At 42.9% G+C, this 27,441-nt stretch overlaps 1 protein-coding gene across 1 annotated transcript in view; it reads right to left on the bottom strand.

The window, feature by feature from the left end:
* Positions 1-714: 714 nt before the first annotated feature.
* LOC139265204 (Golgi membrane protein 1-like) overlaps positions 715-27,441 on the bottom strand; it is a 71,702-nt gene continuing 44,975 nt past the window's right edge. The window contains exons 4-8 of the mRNA XM_070882133.1: positions 23,724-23,865; positions 16,918-17,098; positions 13,145-13,216; positions 5,597-5,731; positions 715-2,820 (exon numbers count right to left, since the gene is read on the bottom strand). Coding sequence (XP_070738234.1) covers positions 2,747-2,820; positions 5,597-5,731; positions 13,145-13,216; positions 16,918-17,098; positions 23,724-23,865 — 604 coding nt within the window. The 3' untranslated portion in view covers positions 715-2,746. The remainder of the gene's footprint in view (positions 2,821-5,596; positions 5,732-13,144; positions 13,217-16,917; positions 17,099-23,723; positions 23,866-27,441) is intronic.

Below are 27,441 nucleotides of genomic sequence, written 5' to 3'. Positions count from 1 at the left end.
ACTGGATGAGCAGAAATTTCCTCTAACAAAATATTGGGCAGACCGAAGCCATCGTCTTCGGTCCCCACCCCAAACTCCGTTCCCTAGCCACCGACTCCATCCCTCGCAGTGAGGCTGTTAGCAACCTTGGTGTCATATCTGACCCAGAGATGAGCTTCGGACCACATATCCGTGTTGTCTAAAAACAACTACTCAACTCCGCCCCTGCGTCAGCTCAGTTGCTGCCAAAACCCTCATTCGTGCCTTTGTTACCTCTACACTGAACTGTTCCAACACACTTTTGGGACCACTCCCACGTTCTCAAAAATTTGAGAATGTCAAAAAATAAAAAGACCTGCCGTCATTTTGCAATTATCTCACATGTTGAAATTATCATCACCTATAGTACAAAAGGACTGATATTTTACTTAAAAGACCATCCACTTGTAAGGGAGAATTACATGCTTCTCTTCTGAAATGGAAAACCCTCCAAATTTTCCTGCTTCCTTTTCACCTTATTCATAGTGTGAAGCATGAATCAAGAAACTAGCTTCTTCATTAGAGTGGATTTGAAAATTAGTTGAATTAACCGCTTTAAAATTTAATGAAAAAAAATCACAGCACCCAATATTTACCTACAAGTATGAACAGATCTAAAAAAAATATTTGTTTTTACATTTATGGAACAAAGTAATCATTTTAAATGACATGGAATCACAAACAATTATAGCAGGATTAAATCTGGAAGCTGTTTATGAACATCAAAATCCAACCAAATTTGAATACAATTTCAAGTCCCCAAAAATTCCAAATATAGATATTTGCAACTCAATTAAATACAAGATCAATGCATATTCAACCAGATAGCTCTCATCACAACATTTTGATCTACCAACCATAGGAATGCATTTGAAGAAAACCACGATCAATACTGGAACAGTTTGTCCTTTCTGGGCAAGTTCCAAACAGGCTGCTGGATGGAGTATTACTTGGGTATTGAGCAGTCTATGTTTGAGGGGGAATTAAAGACAAGCAAGACCTCCAAAAGCAACCTCTATCGAGCTTGTCATGTAATGTTATAGTGACCAAGACCATCTTGTCTTTCAATTGAAAGAGGAATTTTGACCAAAACTCATTGCGGAATAATCACAAAATTTTGTTCACCCAAATTAAGTGGGGGAAAAAAAAAAGACACCCCAATTGTCAAATTGCTTTCATCAGCAGGATTCACAAAGTAAACATTCACTGGCTCAACAGCAAAGTCACAGTCAGTGTAATGACATATTAAAGTTCAAAGTTCCTACAAAGTTATCAAAAATAAACAACTGCAAGACTATTTCTCTCTCCCACCCCCCACCCCCGAAAAAAAAAAAGGCACCAGTTGTAAATGCCAGATAACAGGGTACAAGGTTCCCTTTCTGTCCCTCTCCCTTTGCAATGCGGCAATAGATTTTACATTCTAATTTGAGAATGTGCTTTAGACAAAAATGCAAAAGGACAAAATAATGTAGTTTTATTAGGATAAAGTTACCAGACTAATTGCAAAATTTAAACTTGTGAAAAATATATCAACAGAATATTAAAGCATTTGGCTTTTAAAGGAAAACAAATTGATATGGCTTCCCCTTGCTGACGCTGGTTAAACAAAGAAGAAATACAACCTCATTTTTGTTACCCAGATTTGGCCCAATGAATGAGTCTTTATTTAAGTTGCATTTTTATTTCAGATCGTAGAAAATTTATTTTTCAATGGACAGGGATGCAGAGAAGGAAAAGAATATGCACCCCAACTTCAAAAACCTCATACTCTAATAATGCAGTACAGCAGAATGGACTACAGATGTATAATGAATGAAAATAACATCCTAACCCTCAATTTCCAGTCCTGGCTGTTCAGATACAAGCACTGAATTGTTTTAATTTACTATTCTTTTCAGAAAGAAATCCAGTTACATTTTCTGAAAACTCCCCCCTCTCTTCCCTTCCCTTCCTCCTGCCCCCACCCACTCAGGTCAAAGATATAGATAGCTAATTCTTTCACACATTTTACAATTTAGCCATTTAAAAAGCAATCCAGCCAAAAAAAATATTTTCCTTTGAAAACCCACCAACATTAGAAGGCACACTGCATATTTCTAAAGACTGTCATTACCTCACCACTCTAACAAATACATATACAACAGTTGGGCATGGGCACATCTTCCTAGTCTTTTAGAACTTGGCTTTTAAAAAAAAATTAAATAAACTGATCTTTAAACATCTGCCTCAAACATCTGCATAAAATAACTTTGTGACATTTGTATTGACTGTTAAAAGTTGAAATAGAAATTTCTTAAACCATTAAATTCTACATTAAATAAGATTGCCACTGGCAAATAAAAAGGAACTAGTATCTCACTTAAGAAACCATTACGATGTTGTTATAATCACTATTTAAAACAAGGTTTAGGGCATCAAATTTCAACATCTGTATTCAAGCACTCAACCAATTCAAGCCACGAGTTTGAATTACTCTCAAAAGGTTGCTTAAAACAGTTTAATTACTTAATTTTGAACAAACCATAAAGTCTCCCACACTCTTCGCTTCCTAAACTATTCACAGACTGCCTACAAGGTCATTGTTATTTGTTCATCCTATTTTGATTTGAACCCCTAGCCAATGTTAAACAAATCTCATTATGGGCAGTGGTACTTTGCTTTGTCAACCAAAAAAGTGCAATACCAACATAAGAAATAGATTCAGTTAACCACTTTCAAGCAGTCTCCTTCACAGTATTTGTTTGGTGTTTTGATCTTCATTTTGTTCAAGAGTTCTTGCCACAGCTTCTTCATTGTGTCTTGCTAAACATTTAAAAGAGACACACATATAGGATTAATGTCAACTACAACCAGGATCTACAAAAACAGTTAACAACGAAACCAAAATTAAGGCACAGCTTCTGTAAATCAAACATCAACTACTCCTATTAAAATTCAGGTTATAGCTGAAGGTTTTGGTAATCATTTAACTTTCAAAGGAGGCAACAGATTTTTTTTATAAAAACATTGTTCATAATGTAACAAAAACATGAAATTAATCAGAATTCATAGGATTTAATACATTCATGCACTTTTGAATGTTAAAATTGAGCAAGTTTTAATTTAAATATAGTTCAACCTCCACACAAAAATTAATAGATTAGCATTAAAACAGAGAACCCATCAGGTCATTGCCCCTTAAGGATTTATAACCTTATAATAAACATGCCAAGCCATTTGATGCTCCTTCTCCACCGATGCTACACACGGTCCTTGTTCTGGAACTGCTCACTTGAGTTTTTTTTTTAAAAAAGAGGAAACATAAATTGAACTTTTGCAATAATGCAAATACACAGATTCCAAAGCATCTCTAACTTAAAACTTACTCCTTCTCCCAAGACTTCACTAGTGCAGAAAGAATCAAGCAATTCATTCTTTTTTTTTCCTGACATTCACAATTAGCCCTCTTGAGTTTGGAAGCAGCTGTGTACTTCAGAAAGTTCAGGTAGTTGGAGAAATATAGACAGTAATTATGGATATTTGTTACTGGAAAAGACAAGCAGCAGGACTTTAAAATTTGCACTAACCACTGGCATCATCTGGCAACACCAATATTAGAACCTCACGTAATTGATTTCTCCAAAGTAAAGGAGATGCAAGGACAGTAGTCGGAGGCCTGGGACCTGATGGCTTGCATCCTAGGGTCTTAAGAGAAGGAGCGGCAGGGATTGTGGATGCATTGGCTGTAATTTACCAAAATTCCCTGAATTCTGGAGAGGTCCCAGCAGATTGGAAATCTGCAAATGTGACGCCCCTATTTAAAAAAGAAGGCAGACAAAAAGCAGGAAACTATAGACCAGTTAGCCTAACATCTGTGGTTGGGAAAATGTTGGAGTCCATTATTAAAGAAGCAGTAGCAGGACATTTCGAAAAGCAAAATTTGGTCAGGCAGAGTCAGCATGAATTTATGAAGGGGAAGTCATGTTTGACAAATTTGTTGGAGTTCTTTAAGGATGTAACGAACAGGGTGGATAAAGGAGAACCAGTGAATGTGGTGTATTTGGACTTCCAGAAGGCATTTGACAAGGTGCCACATAAAAGGTTACTGCACAAGATAAAAGTTTACAGGGTTGGGGGTAATATATTAGCATGGATAGAGGATTGGCTAACTAACAGAACAGAGTTGGAATAAATGGTTCATTCTCTGTTGGCAATCAGTAACTAGTGGGGTGCCGCAGGGATTGGTGCTGGGACCCCAACTATTTACAATCTATATTAACGACTTGGAAGAAGGGACTGAGTGGAACGTAGCCAAGTTTGCCGATGATACAAAGATGGGAGGAAAAGCAATGAGTGAGGAGGACACAAAAAAATCTGCAAAATGACAGACAGGCTAAGTGAGTGGGCAAAAATTTGGCAGATGGAGTATAATGTTGGAAAGTGGGAGGTCATGCACTTTGGCAGAAAAAAATCAGAGCAAGTTATTATTTAAATGGAGAAAGATTGCAAAGTGCCGCAGTGCAGCGGGACTTGGGGGTACTTGTGCATGAAACACAAAAGCATAGTATGCAGGTACAGCAAGTGATCAGGAAGGCCAATGCTATCTTGGCCTTTATTGCAAAGGGTATGGAGTATAAAAGCAGGGAAGTCTTACTACAGCTATATAAGGTATTGGTGAGGCCACAACTGGAACACTGCATGCAGTTTTGGTTTCCCTATTTACGAAAGGATATACTTGCTTTGGAGGCAGTTCAGAGAAGGTTCACTAGGTTGATTCCAGGGATGAGGGGGTTGACTTATGAGGAAAGGTTGAGTAGGTTGGAATTCAGAAGAATGAGAGGTGATCTTATCGAGACGTGTAAGATTATGAGGGGACTTGACAAGGTGGATGCAGAGAGGATGTTTCCACCGATGGGGGAAGACTTGAACTGGAGGGCACGATCTTAGAATAAGGAGCCGCCCATTTAAAACTGAGATGAGGAGAAATTTCTTCTGAGGGTTGTGAATCTGTGGAAGTTGCTGCCTCAGAGAGATGTGGAAGCTGGGACATTGAATAAATTTAAGACAGAAGTAGACGGTTTCTTAATCGATAAGGGGTTATAGAGAGCGGGCAGGGAAGTGGAGCTGAGTCCATAATCAGATCAGCCATGATCTTATTGAATGGCGGAGCAGGCCCGAGGGGCCATATGGCCTACTCCTGTTCCTATTTCTTATGTTCTTATGTATAAAGGAGATGCAAGGACAGTAGTTGGAGGCCTGGGATAACTGAAGCCAGAGGAAAACAATTCTGAAATCAGGAATCTGTTTACTGATGGTGGAAAAAACAGTAAAAAATAGGGGGATTGCTAAAAACACAAGTTGCTGGAAGACAGTTAAGTATGCATTAGCCATGGAATGAATGGTCTACTGGCACCGAGACCTTTCCTAGTGTGTAAAAAAGTACAAATAGCCACTAATGACAGGAGAATGAGGTGCGGTTCCAGAACAAGGTCTATATACAGCATTAGCTCTCATCCACCCCAGTATTTATACCTATACATTATATTTGAAGGAAGTGAAGGTGATTATTTCACATTTTGCTCAATTTTTTGTTAGACACCTTTTATGTTATTCGCAAGTTCTGCTGCTTTGTCAGCCTCAGGCTCTGCAACATTTCCATCATTTCCATTGTAATCTGCTGTTTGTTTCCTTTTCAATGCATCCAGGAGCTCTTGATTATTTTGGTCTACGTTGCCTGCAATTGTTGAGAAGAAAATGCAAGCTGAGTTACCAGGAAGACAAAACATTAAAATGACAAAGTATTCCTGACATAATACATGAACTGCAACAGCTCTGCAGTCAAGCAGAATTGGATTTCGTGTGTGCTGAACAGAGGCCCCATTTATACAATGGTAAATAATATGCATCCAAGGGTAGGGTAACATTAGTCGGAATAGGTTATGAATATACGACGTCAGAGACTGCAATTAAATCTCAATAGGTTAGTAATTAAAGTCAGCTCCCATTAAAAGGTTCTCTATTCAATACATAGAATAAGCAAAGCAGATTACCACCCAGAGTAAAAGTTCCTGCAGTCAAACATTAAATAGTTCATAAATTTGCTTAATTGAGTGCACACTGAAAGGTTTTTAATGTTTATTCTTATTTCATGTTTACTTTTGGAAACCAGTCTTAGCAAGAAAGGAATCCTTAGTTACTTTGTTCAAAAGAAAAACTTCCTTCTCAGAATGGCAGATGGGAAAACAAAAAGAACCTCACAAGGAACTTGGTGTGTTCCCAGTTCAACTACTGGGTGGTCAGAAAGTGAAAGAAGAAATTGGACAAATTACTAGAGTCACTTAGGTTCTATCTGGATTTCTTTACAGGATAGACAAACCCCTGACAAATAATAAAACAGCTATAGGATAACAAACCAATATATTTGATTAGGAAGATAGATATGACATTTTCACAATGATTAGTCCACGAGTTAGAAACTGGAGTAGGCCATTTAGCCCCTCGTGCCTGTTCCACCATTCAATGAGATTATGGTTGATCTGTGACCTAACTCTACCAGCTTTTTCCCCCGATAGCCTTTAATACCTTTGGTAAACAAAAATCTTAGCAATCTCAAGATTTAAAATTAACAATTGATCTCGCATCAATTGCCATTTGCTGAAGAGTGTTCCAAATTTCTACCACCCTTTGCGTGTAGAGAGCTTGGAGACAGAGCTGGGTAGATCACAAACAGTGTAAGCTGAGAATCTGGCAATATTAGGAATTTGGTGGAGAGGAGGAAGGCAGTTTCTCACACCAAACAAAAACAAGTGGAGCCACAGAACCAGAGGACTCTAAGTATCTAATATTTAGGTTCTTTGTATTATAGTATCTCAGTGGAAGGAGTGCAGTCCCGAGCCTGGCACGATGAGGCAAAGGACAGCTCGGGGCTGCAGCAAAGTGTAGGAATACAGTAGTAATTGGGGATTCAATAATCAGAGGGACAGACTGGCAGTTCTGCTACCGTCGATACGAGACCCAAATGGGATGTCGTCTCCCTGGTGCCAGGGTAAGAGACATCATGAAAAGGATGCAGAACATTCTGCAGGGGGAACCAACAACATAGGGAGGAAGAGGGTTGAGCTGCAGTCAGAGTTTAAGGAGCTAAGGAGGAAGTTAAAAAGCAGGACTTCAAAAGGTAGTCATCTCTGGATTACTCCCAGTGCCACACGCTAGTAAGAGTAGAAATAGGACGATATGGCAGGTTAGTGCGTGACTAGAGACATGGTGCAGCAGGGAGGGCTTCAGATTCCTGGGACATTGGGACCAAATCTGTGGCAGGAGCGACCCGTTCAAGATGGACTGTTGCAGCTGAACAGAGCTGGGACCAATATTCTTGCGGGCAGCTTAACTAGTGCTGTGGGGGCGGGTTTAAACTAATTTGCTAGGTATTTAGGAACCAAGATGTTGAATTAAAAAGTAGAAACAAGGTGCACAGAGGACTGGAAGAGACAGAGTTAGAAATAATACAAAATTAGGTGGGATCAAGAAAATACAAACAGTTCTAAGTTAGGTTTAGAGTGCATGTGTGTAAATGCACAAAGTGTGGTTTATAAGGCCAGGAGCTGCAGGCACAAATGGCCATGTGGGAATATGATGCAGTGGCAATAACCGAGACCTGGCTCAAAAATGGAGAGGATTGGATGATTAATATTCCTGGAAACAAAGGTATTCAGGAAAGAAAGGGAAGGGGAAAAAAAGGAAGGGTAGCAGTTTTGATTAAGGAAAATATTACCTTGCTGGAAAGAGAAGGTCCTGAGGGATCAAAGACAAAATCGATTTGGTTGGAGTTGAGAAACAATAAAAGAGCTATTATGCTACTTGGTGTATTTTATAGGCCAAATAATGGGAAGGATATAGGAGCAGATTTGCAAAGAAATTACAGAACGGTGCATGAACTGTAGAGTAGTGATAATGGGAGACTTTAATTACCCCAATATTGAATAGAGCAGTGATTGTGTTAAGGGCAGAGAAGGGGAGGAATTTCTTTAGTCTGTTCAGGAGAATTTTCTTGATCAGTATGTTTCCTGCCGAACGAGGAAGGCGGCATTGTTGGATCAAGTCCTGGGGAATGAAGTGGTGAATGTCACAGTTGGAACATCTCGGGAATAGTGATCATAGTATCTTAAGGTTTAGATTAGTAAAGGTGAAGGACAAGGAACAATCTAGAATTAAAATACTTAACTGGAGGGGGGCTAATTTCAGCAAATTGAGGAGGGATCTGGCCCGGGTAAATTGGAGTCAAAGACTGGCAGGCAAAAATGTAATGGAGCAATGGGCAGCAATGTTCCCCCTAATTTATTTTTGGGTGCGAGCCCAAAGGGCTGTGCGGCCCATTCACAGTTTCACGTGCGAAATTTAACATTTATTTATTTTTTTTTTTTTAAAAAGCTGGTCCCAGACTGTGCGAGACTGGCATAGAGCTGCATGGCCACACAGCGTGGAGGGAATATTGATGGGCAGCCTTTAAAGACGAGATGGTTTGGGTACAGTCAAGTATATTCCTACAAGGGGGAAATGGACGGCAACCAAAGCCAGAGTTCCCTGGACGACAAAGGAGTTGGAGAGTAAACGGGGGCATATGGCAGATGTCAACTTGATTATACCAAGGGAGAATCAGGCTGAATATAAAAAGCATAGAGGAGAAGTGAAAAAGGAAATAAGAGTGGGAAAGAGACAGTACGAGAATAGATTGGCAGCTAACAAAAAGGAAATTATAGGTCTTCTAAAGACATATCAACAGTAAAAGGGTTACCAGAGGAGTGGTGGGACCAGGTAGGGACCAAAATGAAGAATTATTGGTGGAGGCAGAAGGTACGGCTGAGGTGCTAAATGAGTTATTTGCATTAGTGTTTACCAAGGAAGAGGACGGTAAACGAAGAGATACTGGGATACTGGATGAGGAAAAAATAGATAAAGAGGAGGTAACTAGCCAGGCTGGTGGTAGTGGACAAGTCACCCAGTCCAGATAAGATGCATCCTAGGTTGCCAAGGGAAAGTTACAAATTACGGAGGTGCTTGGCCATTTCCAATCCGCCTTAGCTACTGGGATGGTGCAAAAGGACTGGAGGATTGCAAAAATTACACCCTGTTCAAAAAAGGGGAGAAGGATAAACCTGGCAATTATAGGCCAGTCAGTTTAACATCAATGGTGGGGAAGCCTTTAGAAACAATAATCCGGGAGAAAAACTTGGACAAGTATGGACTAATAAGGAGCGCAGCACAGTTGAGTTTTTTTTGATGAGGCGACAGTGGAGGGGTGCAGTGCAGTGGATGTTGTGTATATGGACTTTCAAAAGGCATTTGATAAAGTACCACATGCTAAGCTGGTTAACAAAATTAAAGTCCATGGGATAAAAAGGGGCAGTAGCAGCATGGATATAAAATTGGCCAAGGGATAGCAGAGTTGTGGTGAATGGCTGTTTTTCAGACTGGAGGGAGGTATACAGTGGCATTCCCCAAGGTTCGGTATGAGGACCACTGCTGTTTTTGATATACATAACAGGGCACAATTTGGAATTTGCAGATGACATGAAACTAACATAGGATATACAGCACAGAAACAGGCCATTCAGTCGAAACAGTCGATGTCGGCGTTTATGTTGCACTCGAGCTTCCTCCAGTCTTTCTTCATCTAACACCATCAACATAACCCTCTATTCCCTTCTCCTTCATAAGCTTATCTAGCCGCCCCTTAAAATGCATCTATACTATTCACTTCAACCACACCGTGATAGCAAGTTCCTTATTCTCACCACCCTCTGGATAAAGAAGTTTCTTCTGAATTTCCTATTTGATTTTTTGGTGACTATCTTATATCAATGACCTCTAGTTTTGCTCTTCACAAGTGGAAACACTCTCTCTGTATCTACTCTATCAAAACCTTTCAGAATTTTAAAGATCTCTATTAGGCCTTCTCTTTTCAAGAGAAGAGAAAAGAGACCCAGCCTTTTCATCCTTTGGTGATAGGCATACCCTTGCAATTCTGGTATCAGCCTTGTAAATCTTTTTGCTCCTTGTAAATCTCTTTGTAAGTGTAATAAACAGTGAGAAAGATAGTAACAGACCTCAAGACAGATAAAGCTGGAGGAATGGGCGGACACATGGCTGATGACACATGACTATTCCAACGCAGTCCTGGCTGGCCTCCCACATTCAACCCAACGTAAACTAGGTGTTCCAAAATTCGGCTGCCCTAACTCGCACCAAGTCCCGCTCACCCATCACCCCTGTGCTCACTGACCTATATTGGCTTCCGGTTAAGCAACACCTCAATTTCAAAATTCTCAAAAATCCGTCCATGGCTTTGCCCCTCCCTATCTCTAATCTCCTCCAGCCCCACAACAACCCCCACCCCACCCCTCCAGAGATGTCTGACCTCCTCCAATTCTGCCCTCCTGAGCATCCCCGATTGTAATCGCTCAACCATTGGTGGCCGTGCCTTCTGTTGCCTAGGCCCCAAGCTCTGGAACTCCCTGCCTAAACCTCTCTTTCCTCCTTCAAGACGCTCCTTAAAACATACCTCTTTGACCAAGCTTTTGGTCACCTGCGCTAATTTCTACTTATGCGGCTCGGTGTCAAATTTTTAGCACATAATACTCCTGGGAAGTGCCTTGGGACGTTTCACTACGTTAAAGGCTCTATATAAATACAAGTTGTTGTTGTTGAGATGATGATGAATTAACAGAAAAGTGTGAGGAGATATATTTTGGTAGGAAGAATGAGACACCATACACACTAAATGGTATAATTTTAAAGGAGGTACAAAAACAGAGAACTGGGGGATGCTTGTGCACAAATCTTTAAAGGTGGCAGGACAAGTTAACAAAGCAGTTAATAAAGCATATGGGATCCTGGGCTTTATAAATAAAAGCAGAAAATACAAAAGCCAGGAAGTTATGCTAAACCTATATAAAACACTAGTTCAGCCCCAGCTAGATTATGTCCAATTCTGAGCACCACACTTTAAGAATGACTTAGAGGCTTTGGAAAAAGAGTACAGAAGAGATTTACTGAAATGGTTTCAGGGATGAGGGAATATAGTTACATGGATGGACTAGAAAAGCTGGGGCTGTTCTTCTTGGAGCAGAGAAGGCTAAGAGGAGATTTGATAGAGGTGTTTAAAATCATGAAGGGTTTAGATAGAGTAAATAAAGAGAAACTGTTTCCAATAGCTGATGGGTCGATAACTAGAGGTCACTGATTTAAATTGATTGGCAAAAGAACCAGAGGTGACATGAGGAAAAACTATTTTACGTAAATGAGTGGTTAGGGTTTGTAATGCACTGTATGATAGGGTGGTGGTTACAGATTCAAGGGAAGCTTTCAAAAGGGAATTGGATAACTACTTGACGGAGAAAAAATTGCAGTGATATGGGGAAAGAGCGGAGGACTGGTGCTAACTGGATTGTTCTTCTAAAGAGCTTCCTTCTGTGTTATGTTATTTCCTAAGTGATTCCTAACTTCACTCCTGAAAGGGCTGGCTCTAATTTAGACTATAGCCCCTAATCCTAGATCCCCCAACCAGCAAAAATAGTTTCTCTCTATCCTCAATTCCCTTTAATATCTTAAACTTTGATCAAATCACCTTCTAAATTCCAGGGAATACAGCTCTAGTTTCTATAATCTCTCCTCGTAATTTAACCCTTGGAGTCCAGGTATCATTATGGTAAATCTATGCTGCACTCACTCCAAAGCTAATATACCCTTCCTACAGTATGGTGCCCAGAACTCCTCACAGTACCCCATGTGTGGTCTAACCAGGGCTTTGTATAGCTGGAGCATAACTTCTAGATATAAAGGTCAGCATTCCATTAGCCTTTTGGATTATTTTCTGTATCTATCCATGACATTTTAAGATCTAACTTTTCACCATTTAGAAAATATTCTGTTCTATACTTTTTAGGTCCAATGTGAATAACCTCACATTTTCCTACATTGAAATCAATTTACTGCAGTTTTGCCCATTCACAATCTATTAATATCTCGGTCATTTTAGGCTTCCATCTAAACTGCTTATAATGCCGCCTATCTGTGTCAACTTGGATATGTGGCTTTCTATTCTATCATCTAAGTCATTAATAAATAGTGAATAGTTGAGACCCCAACACAGATCTTTGCAGGATACCACCAGTTACAGCCTGCCAAATAGTGTACCTGCCCATTCAATAACTTGCCTTCAATTCCATGAGCTTCAACTTCAACTAACAGTCTCTTATGAGGGACTTTATCAAATGCCTTCTGGAAGTCCATATATGTATAAAACATCCATAGACATTCCTCTGTCCATATTTAAGTTACCTCTTCAAAAAAAATTTCAATCAGGTTCGTCAGACAAGACCTATTCCTTTACAAATCCATGCTGATACTCTGATCAACTGAAAATTTTCAAGGTGTTCAGTTACTCTCTCTTTAATTAGAGACTCGAGTTCTCCCAAAATAAGTATGACAAATGTATAGCCTAGTTATAATAAATGTAGGAAATGAAAGGAAGGGAACAAAATGAAGGACACATCTTGCATTTATGTGCCTTTTACAGCTTCAGGATATCCCAAAATGCTAATGGATTACTTGTGCAGTGCAGTTATGGTAATGTAGGCAAACTCAGCAACCAATTTACACACAGCAAGGTCCCACAAATAGTAACTGAATGAATGATCAGATAATTTGTTCTCGATAGTGATGGAAGAATGTTGGCCAGGACACAGAACTCCCTGGTCCTCTTCAAATAGTTTTTACATCCACCTGCGCAAGCAGACAGCAGCTCAATTTAACATCTCATCTGAAGGATGACACTGACAATTCAGCATTCCCTCAGTACTGTACTGAAGTGGCAGCCTAGATTATCGGCTCAAATCCATTGTTTGGCCTTCTAAATCAAAAGCAACAGTGCTACCAAGTAAAGCAAGCTGATACTAGGAAAGGGTAGTCCTTCTGTTTGAAATTGGACCTGACCATCATGGAAGGCATTACCATGCCCCTTAAGTAGCTTACAAATTGAATACACAAGTGCCTTTATATAGTTTCAGTAAAAGATGGTAATTTTGTCACTGTAATCTACCTTGGGAGTTGCAAGTAAAATATTGCATCATTATACGCAATTATACTGAACCTGTATTTCTCCTGGATTCATCATCTGCTAGATCATAGTCAACCCTGGTTTCATTCCCATCTTCAAGGGGATCTGCAAAACAGCTTCACGTTAACTCAATTACTGACCAATGTAAATTTAGCATCACCCAAGGGCAGAACAGGGTGAGGGGAAATCACGAGACCCATGTGATAGGTGCCAAATCTTTCAAAACAGAGACTTAAAACAGTTGAAGGATATTTTTTAATTTGGAGGTTCATTGGCATTGAAGTTCCACGCCCAAGTGGGTCTGTTGACACAGACAAGCATCAGAACTGTTCGCATACTACTGAAATGATAGGAAAGAGCCAAAAGCATCAACGAATGCCATAGGAGGAATTGCATCTGCTGCCACACTATATATTTAACTTTTTTTGCATTGTTATACACAAAGCAGCACAGAATTCTTTACTTCATCAAGTACAAGAACATAAGAAATAAGAGCAGGAATAGGCCATACAGCCTTCTCCGCCATTTAATACGATCGTGGCTGATCCGATCATGGACTCGGGTCCACTTCCCCGCCCGCTCCCCATAACCCCTTATCCCCTTATCATTTAATTAACAGTCTATTTCTGTCTTAAATTTATTCAATGTCCCAGCTTCCACAGCTCTCTGAGGCAGCGAATTCCAGATTTACAACCCTCAGAAGAAATTTCTCCTCATCTCAGTTTTAAATGGGCAGCCCCTTATTCTAAGATTATGCCCTCTTGTTCTAGTCTCCCCTATCAGTGGAAACATCCTCTCTGCATCCACTTTGTCAAGGCCCCTCATAATCTTATACGTTTCAATAAGATTATCTCTCATTCTTCTGAATTCCAATGAGTAGAGGCCCAACCTACTTAACCTTTCCTCATAAGTCAACCCCCTCATCTCCGGAATCAACCTGGTGAACCTTCTTTGAACTGCCTCCAAAGCAAGTATATCCTTTCATAAATATGGAAACCAAAACTCCACGCAGTATTCCAGGTGTGGTCTCACCAATACCCTGTATAACTGTATCAAGACTTCCCTGCTTTTATACTCCATCCCCTTTGCAATAAAGGCCAAGATTCCATTGGCCTTCCTGATCACTTGTTGTACCTGCATACTATCCTTTTGTGTTTCATGCACAAGTATCCCCAGGTAGGGGAAGCGAGAGGGGTCAGGATAGATTGAATTCATAAGAACATAAGAAATAGGAGCAGCAGTAGGCCATTTGGCTCCTCGAGCCTGCTCTGCCATTCAATAAGATCATGGCTGATCCGATCATGGACTCAGTTCCACTTCCCAGTCTGCTACCCCATAACCCTTTATCGCTCAAAAATTTGTCTATCTCCGCCTTAAATATATTCAATGACCCAGCCTCCACAGCTCTCTGAGGCAGAGAATTCCATAGATTTACAACCCTGAGAAGAAATTTCTCCTCATCTCAGTTTTAAATGGGCGGCCCCTTATTCTAAGACATTGTCCCCTACTTTTAGTTTCCCCTATGAGTGGAAATATCCTCTCTGCATGCAACTTGTCGAGTCCCTCACTATTTTAAGTTTCAATAAGATCACCTCTCATTCTTCTGAACTCCAATGTGTATAGGCCCAACCTACTCAACTTATCCTCATAAGACAACCCACTCATCTCCAGAATCAACCTAAGGACCTATCTCTCAACAGCCTCTAGTGCAAGTATATCCTTCCTTAAATACAGAGACCAAAACTGTACGCAGTACTCCAGGTGTGGCCTCACCAATACCCTGTACAGTTGTAGCAGGACTTCTCTGCTTTTATACTCTATCCCCCTTGCAATAAAGGCCAACATTCCATTTGCCTTCCTGATTACTTGCTGTACTTGCATACTAACTTTTTGTGTTTCATGTACAAGGACCTCCAGGTCCCTCTGTACTGCAGTACTTTTTAATTTTTCTCCATTTAAGTTACATTTTGATTTTCTATTACTTCTGCCAAAGTGAATAACCTCACATTTTCCCACATTATACTCCATCTGCCAAATTTTTGCCCACTCACTTAGTCTGTCTATATCCCTTTGCAGATTGTGTCCTCACAATTTGCTTTACCACCCATCTTTGTATCATCAGCAAACTTGGCTACGTTACACTCTGTCCCTTCATCCAAGTCATTAATATAGATTGTAAATAGTTGAGGATCCAGCACCGATCCCTGTGGCACCCCACTGGTCACTGTTTGCCAACCGGAAAATGACCCATTTATCCCGACTCTCTGTTTTCTGTTAGTTAGCCAATCCTCTATCCATGCTAATATATTACCCACAACCCCGTGAACTTTTATCTTGTGCAGTAACCTTTTATGTGGTACATTGTCAAATGCCTTCTGGAAGTCCAAATACACCACATCCACTGGTTCCACTTTATCTACCCTGTTTGTTACATTCTCAAAGAATTCCAGCAAATTTATCAAACATGACTTCCCTTTCATAAATCCATGCTGACTCTGCCTGACCGAATTTTGCTTTTCCAAATGTCCTGCTTCTGCTTCTTTAATAACGGACTCCAACATTTTTCCAATCACAGATGTTAGGCTAACTGGTCTATAGTTTCCTGCTTTTTTGTTTAAATAGGGGCGTTACATTTGCGGTTTTCCAATCTGCTGGGACCGTCCCAGAATCCAGGGAATTTTGAAAGATTACAACCAATGTAACGCATCAGGTCCAGGGGACTTGTCCGCCTTTAGTCCCATTATTTTACCTAGTACTACTTCATTAATGATAGTGATTGTATTAGTTTCTCCCTATCTATAGCCCCTTGATTATCCACTATTGGGATGTTTTTAGTGTCTTCTACCATGAAGACCAATACAAAATATTTGTTCAAAGTTTCTGCCATTTCCCTATTCTCCATTATTAATTCCCCAGTCTCATCCATTTACTTTAGCCACTCTTTTCCTTTTTAGGTACCTGTGGAAACTCTTACTATCTGTTTTTATATTTCGTGCTAGTTTACTTTCATAATCTATCTTCCCTCTCAATCATTTTTTTTTTTAAAGTCGTTCTCGGCTGGCTTTTAAAAATGTCCCAATCCCCTGGCCTCCCACTATTCTTGGCCACACTGTATGCCTTTGTTTTCAATTTGATACCCTCCCTTATTTCCTTAGTTAGCCACGGATGGTTATCCCTTCTCATTGGGATATATTTTTGTTGAGTGTTATGAAATATCTCCGTAAATGTCTGCCACTGCTCTTCAACCGTCCCATTCTTTAGTCTATTTTCCCAGTCTGTCCTCATACCTTTGTAGTCTCCTTTATTTAAGCTTAGGATCCTGGTTTGAGAACCAACTTTCTCACCCTCCAGCTGAATTTGAAATTCAACCATATTATGGTCACTCATTCCTAGAGGATCTTTCACTACAAGATCATTTATTAATCCTGCCTCATTACATCATACTAGATCTAAGATAGCCTGCTCCCTGGTTGGTTCCCCAATGTACTGTGCAAGGAAACTATCACGAATACACTCTATGAACTCCTCCTCAAGGCTACCCTGGCTAATTTGCTTTGTCCAATCAATATAAAAAGGTTAAAATCACCCATGATTATTGTCGTTCCTTTAATACAAGCCTCCATTATTTCTTGATTTATACTCCGTCCAACAGTTTCAGATTTTAAAAAAACAAAAAATGTTGAGTTGTATTTTTAAAAACATGTTTAAAGCCAATTAACTTCAATCAAAATAAAACCTACGTATATAGGTTTTTCACATTAAATGGAGCAAAGGTATGTTCGAACTGTGTGTTTTAGAATTCATACCTGTATCTAGTAGCTTGTTATTTTGAAGTTCTTGTGCAAGTTTTATAGATATTGGATCACCTCCAATTTCAAGTAATTTGTTAACTTCTAACTGTTCTGCACGGTCATTGTTTCGCCCTGGATACTGCCGCTTATCTGATGGTTCAGCGGTGTCTTGTTTTTCTGTTGGTTTTTGCTCAATCTGCTCAACAGTAAACATATTAGAGATTTACTTAGATATTTACAGAATTAAGCTTGCAAAGCTACTACATTCTACCTGGTTTGAAGTCTTTTTGCAGGGGCAGGGAAAGGCAAGAGAAGAAAGCAAGAACAAGTAGAGTTTACATTGCTTGCATTTTTTGATTTTTTTAAAAAGTTAATAGATCCTACATTGTACTTTTCTTATGAACCAGAGTTTCATAATTTCAACCATTAACTCTAAACCGTCAATGTGCTCCTGAATATGGATATGGTCTATTTTTACTCCTCAAAGAAAATAGTTCTTAGAAATACTATGTAATGAAGGCAAATGCATTCCGTGAATCACACACCAATACCAAGAGTAACAAATGTTTGGCATGCATGTGCACTTATTGTAGAAATATACTGTCATTCCTTCGCCATTTCTGGGTCAAAGTCCTGGAACTCCCTACCTAACAGCACTATGGGAGTATGCTCAGGTCTCCATCCCTCCGACGACGTTCGGGCCTTCACTCTACCGACGACGTCCGGGCCTTCATCCCACCGGTGATGCCTGGCCTCCCACCGGCCGCTGGCCCCACTCAACAGCAAAGTCTCTGTCAAGCACGTGATGTGCACAATGGCTGTGACCACTCTGACCTCTCACCCCTTCCACGAAGTGGACCTCGGACCATCCCAATGCCTGCCCTCAGCCAGGCCTTGGTTTTCTCACCACCTCACCGAAGGACGCTGCTCAGTGCCGAGCTAACGGCTCGCACCCAGTCATAGTCAACTAGGCCCATACAGTAGTACCTGCTCTCAAGTCATCTTAGACCCCCTGGTCACTGGACCAAGACCTTGCTCTGCTAAGCCCGTGTGGTAGCCGGAGTGCAACGGCCATCCCACGTTAAAAGAACTCACGCACAGGCATCTTCCACCCTTCAAAATGAAATTCGGGACTTGGAACGTCAGGATCTTCATGAACAACCCCAACAGCGACAGACCATAATGCCGCACCGCCATTGTTGCCCGGGAACTTACGATGCTTTGACGTCGACATCGCCGCCCTAAGCAAGGGCAGGGGAAGGCCAACTCAAAGAACAAAGTGAAGATTGCACCTTCTTCGGTAAAGGCAAACCGAAGAGTTGGTTTCGTTATCAAGAACAAGCTGGTCGACCGCCTCAGAGACTCCCCTTGCGGGATTAGTGAACTTGTCATGACGCTCCGACTCATGCTATCCCGGAACCAGTGTGCCACAGTTATCAGTGCATACGCCCCAACACTCGACGCAACAGATGAGGCCAAAGAGGTATTCTTCTCCAGCCTTGAACAATCCCTGTCCCGCGTCCCTATGCACGACAAACTGATCCTCCTCGGCAACTTCAACGCCAGAGTCGGTAAGGACACAGAACTCTGGGGAGGCATGATCGGCAGAGAGGGGGTAGGGAAAACCAACTCCAGCGGTACCCTGCTCCTGACAAAATGCCTAAAACACGACCTTCTCATCACCTTGTTCCGTCAGAGGGACAAGTACAAGGCATCGTGGAAACACCCTCACTCCAAGCACTGGCACCTGCTCGACTACATCATCATTCAAGCGAGGGACTGCAAGGACGTGCGCATCACCCGCGCTATGACAGGAGCCGACGACTGTTGGTCGGATCACCACCTAATCCATTCAGTCATCAACATTAATATAGCCCCAAAGCGACAACGACCACAGAAGCAATGCTGTAGAAAAATTAATGCCAGGACACTCAAAGACCCAGCTAAGAGCGCCCTATACAGCCTGCACCTCACTGCCAACCTGGCGACCCTCGATGACCCCGAGACGCAGAGCGCCCAGTGCTTGATCTGTCCTCCAGGCCACCATAAGCAGTGCTTGCAAAGAGACGCTCAGTCACTTAACCAGGAAACACCAGGACTGGTTTGATGAGAATGATCAGGAGATCCAGGAGCTAATAAATCGCAAACGCAGGGCACTTCTGAACCTAAAGCAACCCAACTCGGGAGCAGCAAAGCAGCTCTACAGATGGCTGAAGGCTGAGGTCCAGCAAAAAAAACCCACGACCTAAAGAATAGATGGTGGGTGGAGAAAGCGCAGGGGATTCAGCAATTGGCCGACAACCATGACGTACGAGGATTCTTCATCACAGTCACCTACGACCCAAGCACCCAAGGCCCCACCTCACTGCTGGCTAAGAACGGGGAGACGCTCATAAAGGACACTGAGGCAGTCAGGGCCCGCTGAAGGAGCACATCGAAGATTTCCTTAATCAAGACTCTGCCTTTGACACGAGTGTCCTCGACTCTATCCCGCAGCAGGCCACCATCTCAGCAAAACGCCAGCCCTGCACGAGGTAGAAAAGGCCGGTCTGCACCTGGGCAGGACCGGAACACCAATGTCCTAGGGGGAGCGTTTGCTAGTGCTGTTGGGGAGGGTTTAAACTAATATGGCAGGGGGATGGGAACCTATGCAGGGATACAGAGGGAAGTAAAATGGGGCAGAAGCAAAATATAAAAAGAAGAAAAGTAAAAGTGGAGGGCAGAGAAAGCCAAGGCAAAAATCAAAAAGGACCACAGTACAGCAAAAGTCTAAGGGGACAAAGTGTGTTAAAAAGACAAGCCTGAAGGTTCTCTGTCTCAACGCGAGGAGTATTCATAATAAAGTGGACAAATTATCTGCGCAGGCAGCTACTAACGAATATGATATAATTGGGATTACTGAGACATGGCTCCAGGGTGACCAAGGCTGGGAACTCAACAGCCAGGTTTATTCAACATTCAGGAAGGATAGACAGAAAGGAAAAGGAGGTGGGGTAGCGTTGTTGGTTAAAAAGAGGAAATTAACGCAATAGTAAGGAAGGACATTAGCTTGGATGATGTGGAATCTGCATGGGTAGAGCTGCAGAATACCAAAAGGACAGAAAACACTAGTGGGAGCTGTGTACAGACCACCAAACAATAGAAGTGAGGTTGGGAACAGCATCAAACAAGAAATTAGGGATGCGTGCAATAAAGGTACAGCAGTTATCGTGGGCGACTTTAATCTACATATAGATTGGGCTAACCAAACTGGTAGCAGTACGGTGGAGGAGGATTTCCTGGAATGTATTAGGGATGGTTTTCTAGACCAATATGTCGAGGAACCAACTAGAGGACTGGCCATCCTAGACTGGGTGATGTGTAACGACAAAGGGATAATTAGCAATCTTGTTATGCGAGGCCCCTTGGGGAAGAGTGACCATAATATGGTAGAATTCTTTATTAAGATGGAGAGTGACACAGTTAATTCAGAGACTAGAATCCTGAACTAAAGCAAGGTAACTTTGACGGTATGAGACGTGAATTGGCTACAATAGACTGGCAAATGATTCTTAAAGGATTGACGGTGGATAGGCAATGGCAAACATTTAAAGATCACATGGATGAACTTCAACAATTGGACATCCCTGTCTCACGTAAAAATAAAACGGGGAAGGTGGCTCAACCATGGCTAACAAGGGAAATTAGGGATAGTGTTAAATCCAATGAAGAGGCATATAAATTGGCCAGAAAAAGCAGCAAACCTGAGGACTGGGAGAAATTTAGAATTCAGCAGAGGAGGACAAAGGGTTTAATTAGGAGGGGGGAAATAGAGTATGAGTGGAAGCTTGCAGGGAACATAAAAACTGACTGCAAAAGCTTCTATAGATAAGTGAAGAGAAAAAGATTGGTGAAGACAAACGTAGATCCCTTGCAGTCAGAATCAGGTGAATTTATAATGGGGAACAAAGAACTGGCAGACCAATTGAACAAATGCTTTGGTTCTGTCTTCATGAAGGAAGATACAAATAACGTTCTGGAAATACTAGGGGACCGAGGGTCTAGCAAGAAGCAGGAACTGAAGGAAATCCTTATTAGTCAGGAAATTGTGTTAGGGAAATTGATGGGATTGAAGGCCGATAAATCCCCGGGGCCTGATAGTCTGCATCCCAGAGTACTTAAGGGAGTGGCCCTAGAAATAGTGATCATTTTCCAACAGTCTATCAACTCTGGATCAGTTCCTATGGACTGGAGGGTAGCTAATGTAACACCACTTTTTAAGAAAGGAGGGGGAGAGAAAGTGGGGAATTACAGACCGGTTAACCTGACATCAGTAGTGGGGAAAATGTTGGAATCAATTATTAAAGATGAAATAGCAGCGCATTTGGAAAGCAGTGACAGGATCGGTCCAAGTCAGCATGGATTTATGAAAGGGAAATCATGCTTGACAAATCTTCTAGAATTTTTTGAGGATGTAACTAGTAGAGTGGACAAGGGAGCACCAGTGGATGTGGTGTATTTGGACTTTCAAAAGGCTTTTGACAAGGTCCCACACAAGAGATTGGTGTGCAAAATTAAAGCACATGGTATTGGGGATAATGTATTGACGTGGATAGAGAACTGGTTGGCAGACAGGAAGCAGAGAGTCGGGATAAACGGGTCCTTTTCAGACTGGCAGGCAGTGACTAGTGGGGTGCCGCAGGGCTCAGTGCTGGGACCCCAGCTCTTTATAATATATATTAATGATTTGGATGAAGGAATTGAGAGTAATATCTTCAAGTTTGCAGAAGACACTAAACTGGGTGGCAGTGAGAGCTGTGAGGAGGATGCTAAGAGGCTGCAGGGTGACTTGGACAAGTTAGCTGAATGAGGTTATCCACTTTGGTGGCAAAAACAGGAAGGCAGAATATTATCTGAATGACGGCAGATTAGGAAAAGGGGAGGTGCAACGAGATCTGGTTGTCATGGTACATCAGTCATTGAAGGTTGGCATGCAGGTGCAGCAGGCGGTGAAGGCGGCAAATGGCATGTTGGCCTTCATAGTTAGGGGATTTGAGTATAGGAGCAGTGAGATCTTGCTGCAGCTGTACAGGGCCTTGGTGAGGCCTCACCTGGAATATTATGTTCAGTTTTGGTCTCTTAATCTGAGGAAGGACGTTCTTGCTATTGAGGGAGTGCAGCGAAGGTTCACCAGATTGATTCCCGGGATTGCAGGACTGACATATGAGGAGAAACTGGATCAACTGGGCCTGTATTCACTGGAGTTTAGAAGAATGAGAGGGGTTCTCATAGAAACATATAAAATTCTGACGGGACTGGACAGCTTAGATGCGGGAAGAATGTTCCCGATGTTGTGGGAGTCCAGAACCAGGGGTCACAGTCTAAGGATAAGGGGTAAGCCATTTAGGACTGAGATGAGGAGAAACTTCTTCACTCAGAGTTGTTACCTGTGGAATTCCCTCCCGCAGAGAGTTGTTGATGCCAGTTTGTTAGATATATTCAAGAGGGAGTTGGATATGGCCCTTACGGCTAAAGGGATCAAGGGGTATGGAAAGAAAGCAGGAAAGGGGTAGTGAGGTGAATGATCAGCCATGATCTTATTGAATGGTGGTGCAGGCTCAAAGGGCCGAATGGCCTACTCCTGCACCTATTTTCTATGTTTCTATGTTTCATCCGTCAGCTCAAGAACAACAAGGCATCAAGAGCAGATGGAATCCCCGGAGGCACTAAAGTACGGCGGAGAGGCACTATTGGCGTCAATGCATGACCTCATCTCTCTCATCCAGAGGAGGAGTACATGCCTGGAGATCTCAGATGCCGTAATCGTGACCATCTTTCAAAAAGGGGACAAGTCTGACTGCGGCAACTACAGAGGAATCTCCCTGTTGTCGGCCACTGGGAACAGCATCGCTAGAATCCTTCTCAACCGTTCTTCTCCCTGTGGCTGAAGAACTACTCCCAGAGTCACAATGCGGATTCCATCCACTACGGGGTACAAAGGACATGATCTTCATGGCTCGACAACTGCAAGAGAAATACATGGAACAGCGCCAACCCTTGTAAATGGCCTTTTTTGACCTCACAAAGGCCTTTGACACTTAACCATGAGGGACTATGGAACATCCTTCCCCGCTTCGGCTGCCCCCAAAAGTTTGTCGCCATCCTCCGCCTGTTCCACGATGACATGCAAGCCGTGATCCTAACCAACGGATCCACCACAGACCCAATTCACATCTGGACCGGGGTCAAGCAGGACTGCGTCATCGTGCCAACCCTCTTCTCGATCTTCCTCGCTACAATGCTCCATCTCACGCTCAACAAGCTCCCCACTGGAGTGGAACTAAACTATAGAACCAGTGGGAACCTGCTCAACCTTCGTCGCCTCCAAACTAGATTCAAGACCGTCCCATCCTCTATTATCAAACTACAGTACGCGGACAACACTCGTGTCCGCGCAGAGGCTGGACTCCAAGCCATCGTCCACATCTTCAGCGATGTGTACGAAAGCATGGGCCTTACACTAAGCATCCATAAGACAAAGGTCCTCCACCAACCTGACCCCGCCACACAGCTGATAAGGTCTTGCAAGATGGCGGATGGGATAGCAGCTCCCTAGGGAGCTCTCCCCGAACAAACCAGACATCATAAACTAATGTAGAGTTACATAATCAGCAATACAAGTCAGTAAATCTGGAGTTTCCAATTCAAACAAAATATATTTATTGAGAAAAAGGAGACAGAGAAAAAGAGAGATATAAAGAATAAAAAAGTACAAACAATAAAAAAGCACCCAAAGTTTTGGATAGGAAAACATACAATCAATAAATAAATGGTGCTTTTACCAGTAACTTATTCTGATCAGCTGCTTCAGTATTTCTGTTTTCAGGCTGGAACTTTGCGGCCTCAGCAAGCCTCTTGTTTAGCTCCTTAATCTGCTCTTCACACAGCTCTTTCTGATCATTTATTTGATTGCTGCACTGAGTACTAAATAGTCAACAAAAAAAAAAGAGAACATAACTTTTGCTTGCAGTTGTTGCTGAATTTTCTATTTATGTGGTTATTGTGTCTTGGGAATAAATAAGGTCTAACTTTTTGGGCAATATGTCATAACTCCTAGACACCATATACAATTGAATGTAGAAACTGAATAGTAGTTTCCTGAATTACACCATTAGAATTAAGGAACGTGCTTCAGACTGTCGTTGTAAAATTTTCAATTATTAATGCTCTCCAAGGAGAAGTGAAGGGCATCAGTCACAAGCCAATTGTTAAAATTTTGTATAAATAATACATACTGGATATTTGACTTTCATTTTAGGATCTTGACCAGTTAATCAAAAAAAACCTTGAAAACACATATTAGAAGTTACCTCATATTTTGCAGCAGAGCATCATAATTAGGCTTTTGGGTTTTTAAATTCACAAACGAAGTCCGTTAATGTTGAAACATCAATAATTAAGGAAAAGCAAAATATTTACACCGGAATCTCTCCATGAGTCAGTCGGATTTAAAAAGCTCCATCTGCAGGAGTGACCCAGAGAAGTCACAACCAAGAGGTCTATCATATTTCCTTTTACAGGTGAGCCATGCATCTACTATGCTCAGATACTGATGCCACAATACAAAAGTCATTAAAAGTTCCAAATTCCTGTACAGAAATGCTACATAGATTCACAGACTTTTAAAATTTTGCTGGGATGATCGTCGTTTCATCACTGAAGATGAGTTTTGAGGATGAGGTGCAAAATACTGCTGTAAAACAATACCACTTTGACACTGAAGTCATACAGTGGACACCTGCAATCACATACACATGCTTGATTTAAAAATCCATTACTTAGGATAGTCTCAGACAGACAGCCTTTTCTCAAAGGGAAAATATATGAAAAATATGCTCAGAAATTCATATGTGCCATGGTGCAGTTAATATCAATTAGACCAATGTCCTCATTAATGATTATCTGCAAAAGTACCTCAAAAAGGTACTGTGATTTTAGAGAGACCAGAGCCCCTTTATAGAAAAAAAAAATATGAAAAGGCTAGAATGTGAATATGTACATCAATGAAGATACTCAATATTGTTGGGATTAATCTCAATTCTATGGGCCCAAGTTTCGGCTCCTGATTTTTTGGAGCAACTGGTGTAGAACGGAGTATCTTAGAAATTCAAATTCTCGGCATTTAGTTTGCTCCAGTTCTAGTCAGTTAGAACAGTTTAACTTTAGAACAGAATTTTTTTTCCAAAAGGGGGCGTGTCCGGCCACTTACGCCTGTTTTCAAAGTTTCGGCAGTGAAAACTTACTCCAAACTAACTTAGAATGGAGTAAGTGAAGATTTGTGTACGCTCGAAAAAACCTTGTCTACACTTTAGAAAATCAGGCGTAGGTTACAAATCAGGTGTAGGGAATGAGGGGGGGGGGGGGGTTTAAAGGGAAGTTTACAAACATTAAACACTTCAGTTTTACAAATAAAGAGCCATCATCAATAATAAATGATAAAAACATCAATAAATCAACCTATAAAATCAAACAAAATTAATAAGAAATAATTTTTTTTTTAAATCACAAAAATCAATAAATAAAACATTTTCTACTTACCGACTGCAGCACCGGGAGCCCTCCAACAGCATGCTGGGATGCCCCCCCCAGTGTGTCTGTCAGTGTCTATCTCTCTGTCTGTCTGTGTCTCTCACTCTCTGTCTGTCAGTGTCTGTGTTTCTGACAGCGAGGGGAGGGGGAGGAGGGGGGTAGAGGGAGAGAGGGGGGGCAGGGGGAGAGAAGGGGGGGGAAGAGAGGGGGAAGAGGAGAAGGGGAAGGGGGGAGGAGAAGGGGAAGGGGGGAGGAGGAGAAGGGGAATGGGAAGGGTGGAATAGGAGAAGGGGAAGGGGGGAGGAGGAGGAGATGTCGGGAAAGGAGAAGGGGGAAAGGAGATGGGGGGGGAAGGAGATGGGGGGGAAAAGGAGATGTGGGGGGGGGAAAGGAGATGGGGGGGGGAAAGGAGATGGGGGGGGGAAGGAGATGGGGGGGGAAAGGAGATGGGGGGGGAAAGGAGATGGGGGGGGAAAGGAGATGGGGGGGGGGAAGGAGATGGGGGGGGGAAGGAAGGAGATGGGGGGGGGAAGGAAGGAGATGGGGGGGGGGGAAGGAAGGAGATGGGGGGGGGGGAAGGAAGGAGATGGGGGGGGGGGGGAAGGAAGGAGATGGGGGGGGGGGGGAAGGAAGGAGATGGGGGGGGGGGGGAAGGAAGGAGATGGGGGGGGGGAAGGAAGGAGATGGGAGGGGGGAAGGAAGGAGATGGGGGGGGGGAAGGAAGGAGATGGGGGGGGGAAGGAAGGAGATGGGGGGGGGAAGGAGATGGGGGGGGGGGAAGGAGATGGGGGGGGAAGGAGATGGGGGGGGAAGGAGATGGGGGGGGAAGGAGATGGGGGGGGGAAGGAGATGGGGGGGGGGAAGGAGATGGGGGGGGAAAAGGAGATGGGGGGGGAAAAGGAGATGGGGGGGGGAAAGGAGATGGGGGGGAGAAAGGAGATGGGGGGGGAGAAAGGAGATGGGGGGGGAGAAAGGAGATGGGGGGGAGAAAGGAGATGGGGGGGGGAAAGGAGATGGGGGGGGGAAAGGAGATGGGGGGTGAAAGGAGATGGGGGGGGAAAAGGAGAAGAGGGGGAAAAGGAGAAAGGAGGGGAAAAGGAGAAGGGGGGGAGGAAAGGAGAAGGAGGAAAGGAGAAGGGGGGGGGAGGAAAGGAGAAGGGGGGGGGGGGAGGCTGAACGGGCCGGACCCAAGACTTCGGGCAGGGCCCGTCCCCAGCACCAGATTTACAGGTAGGTGGCGTTGGGTCGGGTCCGGGGATGGTGGGAGGGAGGGAGGTCGGTTCGGTTTGGTTCGGGGGGGGGGGGGGGGAGGGGTTGAGGGAGAGGGAGGTCAGGTCGGGGGGGGAGCACGGGTAGCGGGAGTCGAGTCAGATCGGGAGGAAGCAGGAGCTGAGCGTGGGAGGCCGCCTTATGCACGCAGCCCCAGTGAGGCCATTCGGCCAGGGCTAGGGGCTGCGTGCTTCGGGCCCCTCCCACAGAGTTTTGGGCGCCTGGAGCTACTGCACATGCGCGCACATTGTAGCGCGCATGTGCAGAAGTCCCGGCACTGTTTTCAGTGCAGGGACCTAGCTCCACCCCCAATTGCTCGTGCTGCGACGCGCCAGGCTCAAGAGGACCAGCAGGAAGCCCGAGAATCTGGAAGTTTTTTTTAGGCGCACTTTGTGGCGCGAAAAACGGGCGTCCAGGTCGGGGCTGCGCCGTTCTAGGCGCGGCCCGAAACTTGGACCCTCTTAAGTGTAAACTGCGGGAATAATTTTCTTACTTCATGCTAGTTGTGTGTGCACTAGTAAGATCATGAAATTTGCCATCAATTTTCCAGAAGCCTTCTGTGAAGCACCTTGTGAGTTTTTTCCCCACATCCAAGGAGTAAATAGAAGCTGTTATTTGTGCTGCTGCATCACAATAAAAAGTGTAACACTGCTGTACTGTATGATTACTTTGCAAACTTTTGTGCAATGAAATATTTAGTAC

The sequence above is a fragment of the Pristiophorus japonicus genome, chromosome 1, assembly GCF_044704955.1.
Source record: "Pristiophorus japonicus isolate sPriJap1 chromosome 1, sPriJap1.hap1, whole genome shotgun sequence".
In the NCBI taxonomy this organism is placed as follows: Eukaryota; Metazoa; Chordata; class Chondrichthyes; family Pristiophoridae; genus Pristiophorus; species Pristiophorus japonicus.
The sequence above is the reverse complement of the archived record's forward strand: the minus strand, read 5'-3'. Positions and strand labels throughout refer to the sequence as shown.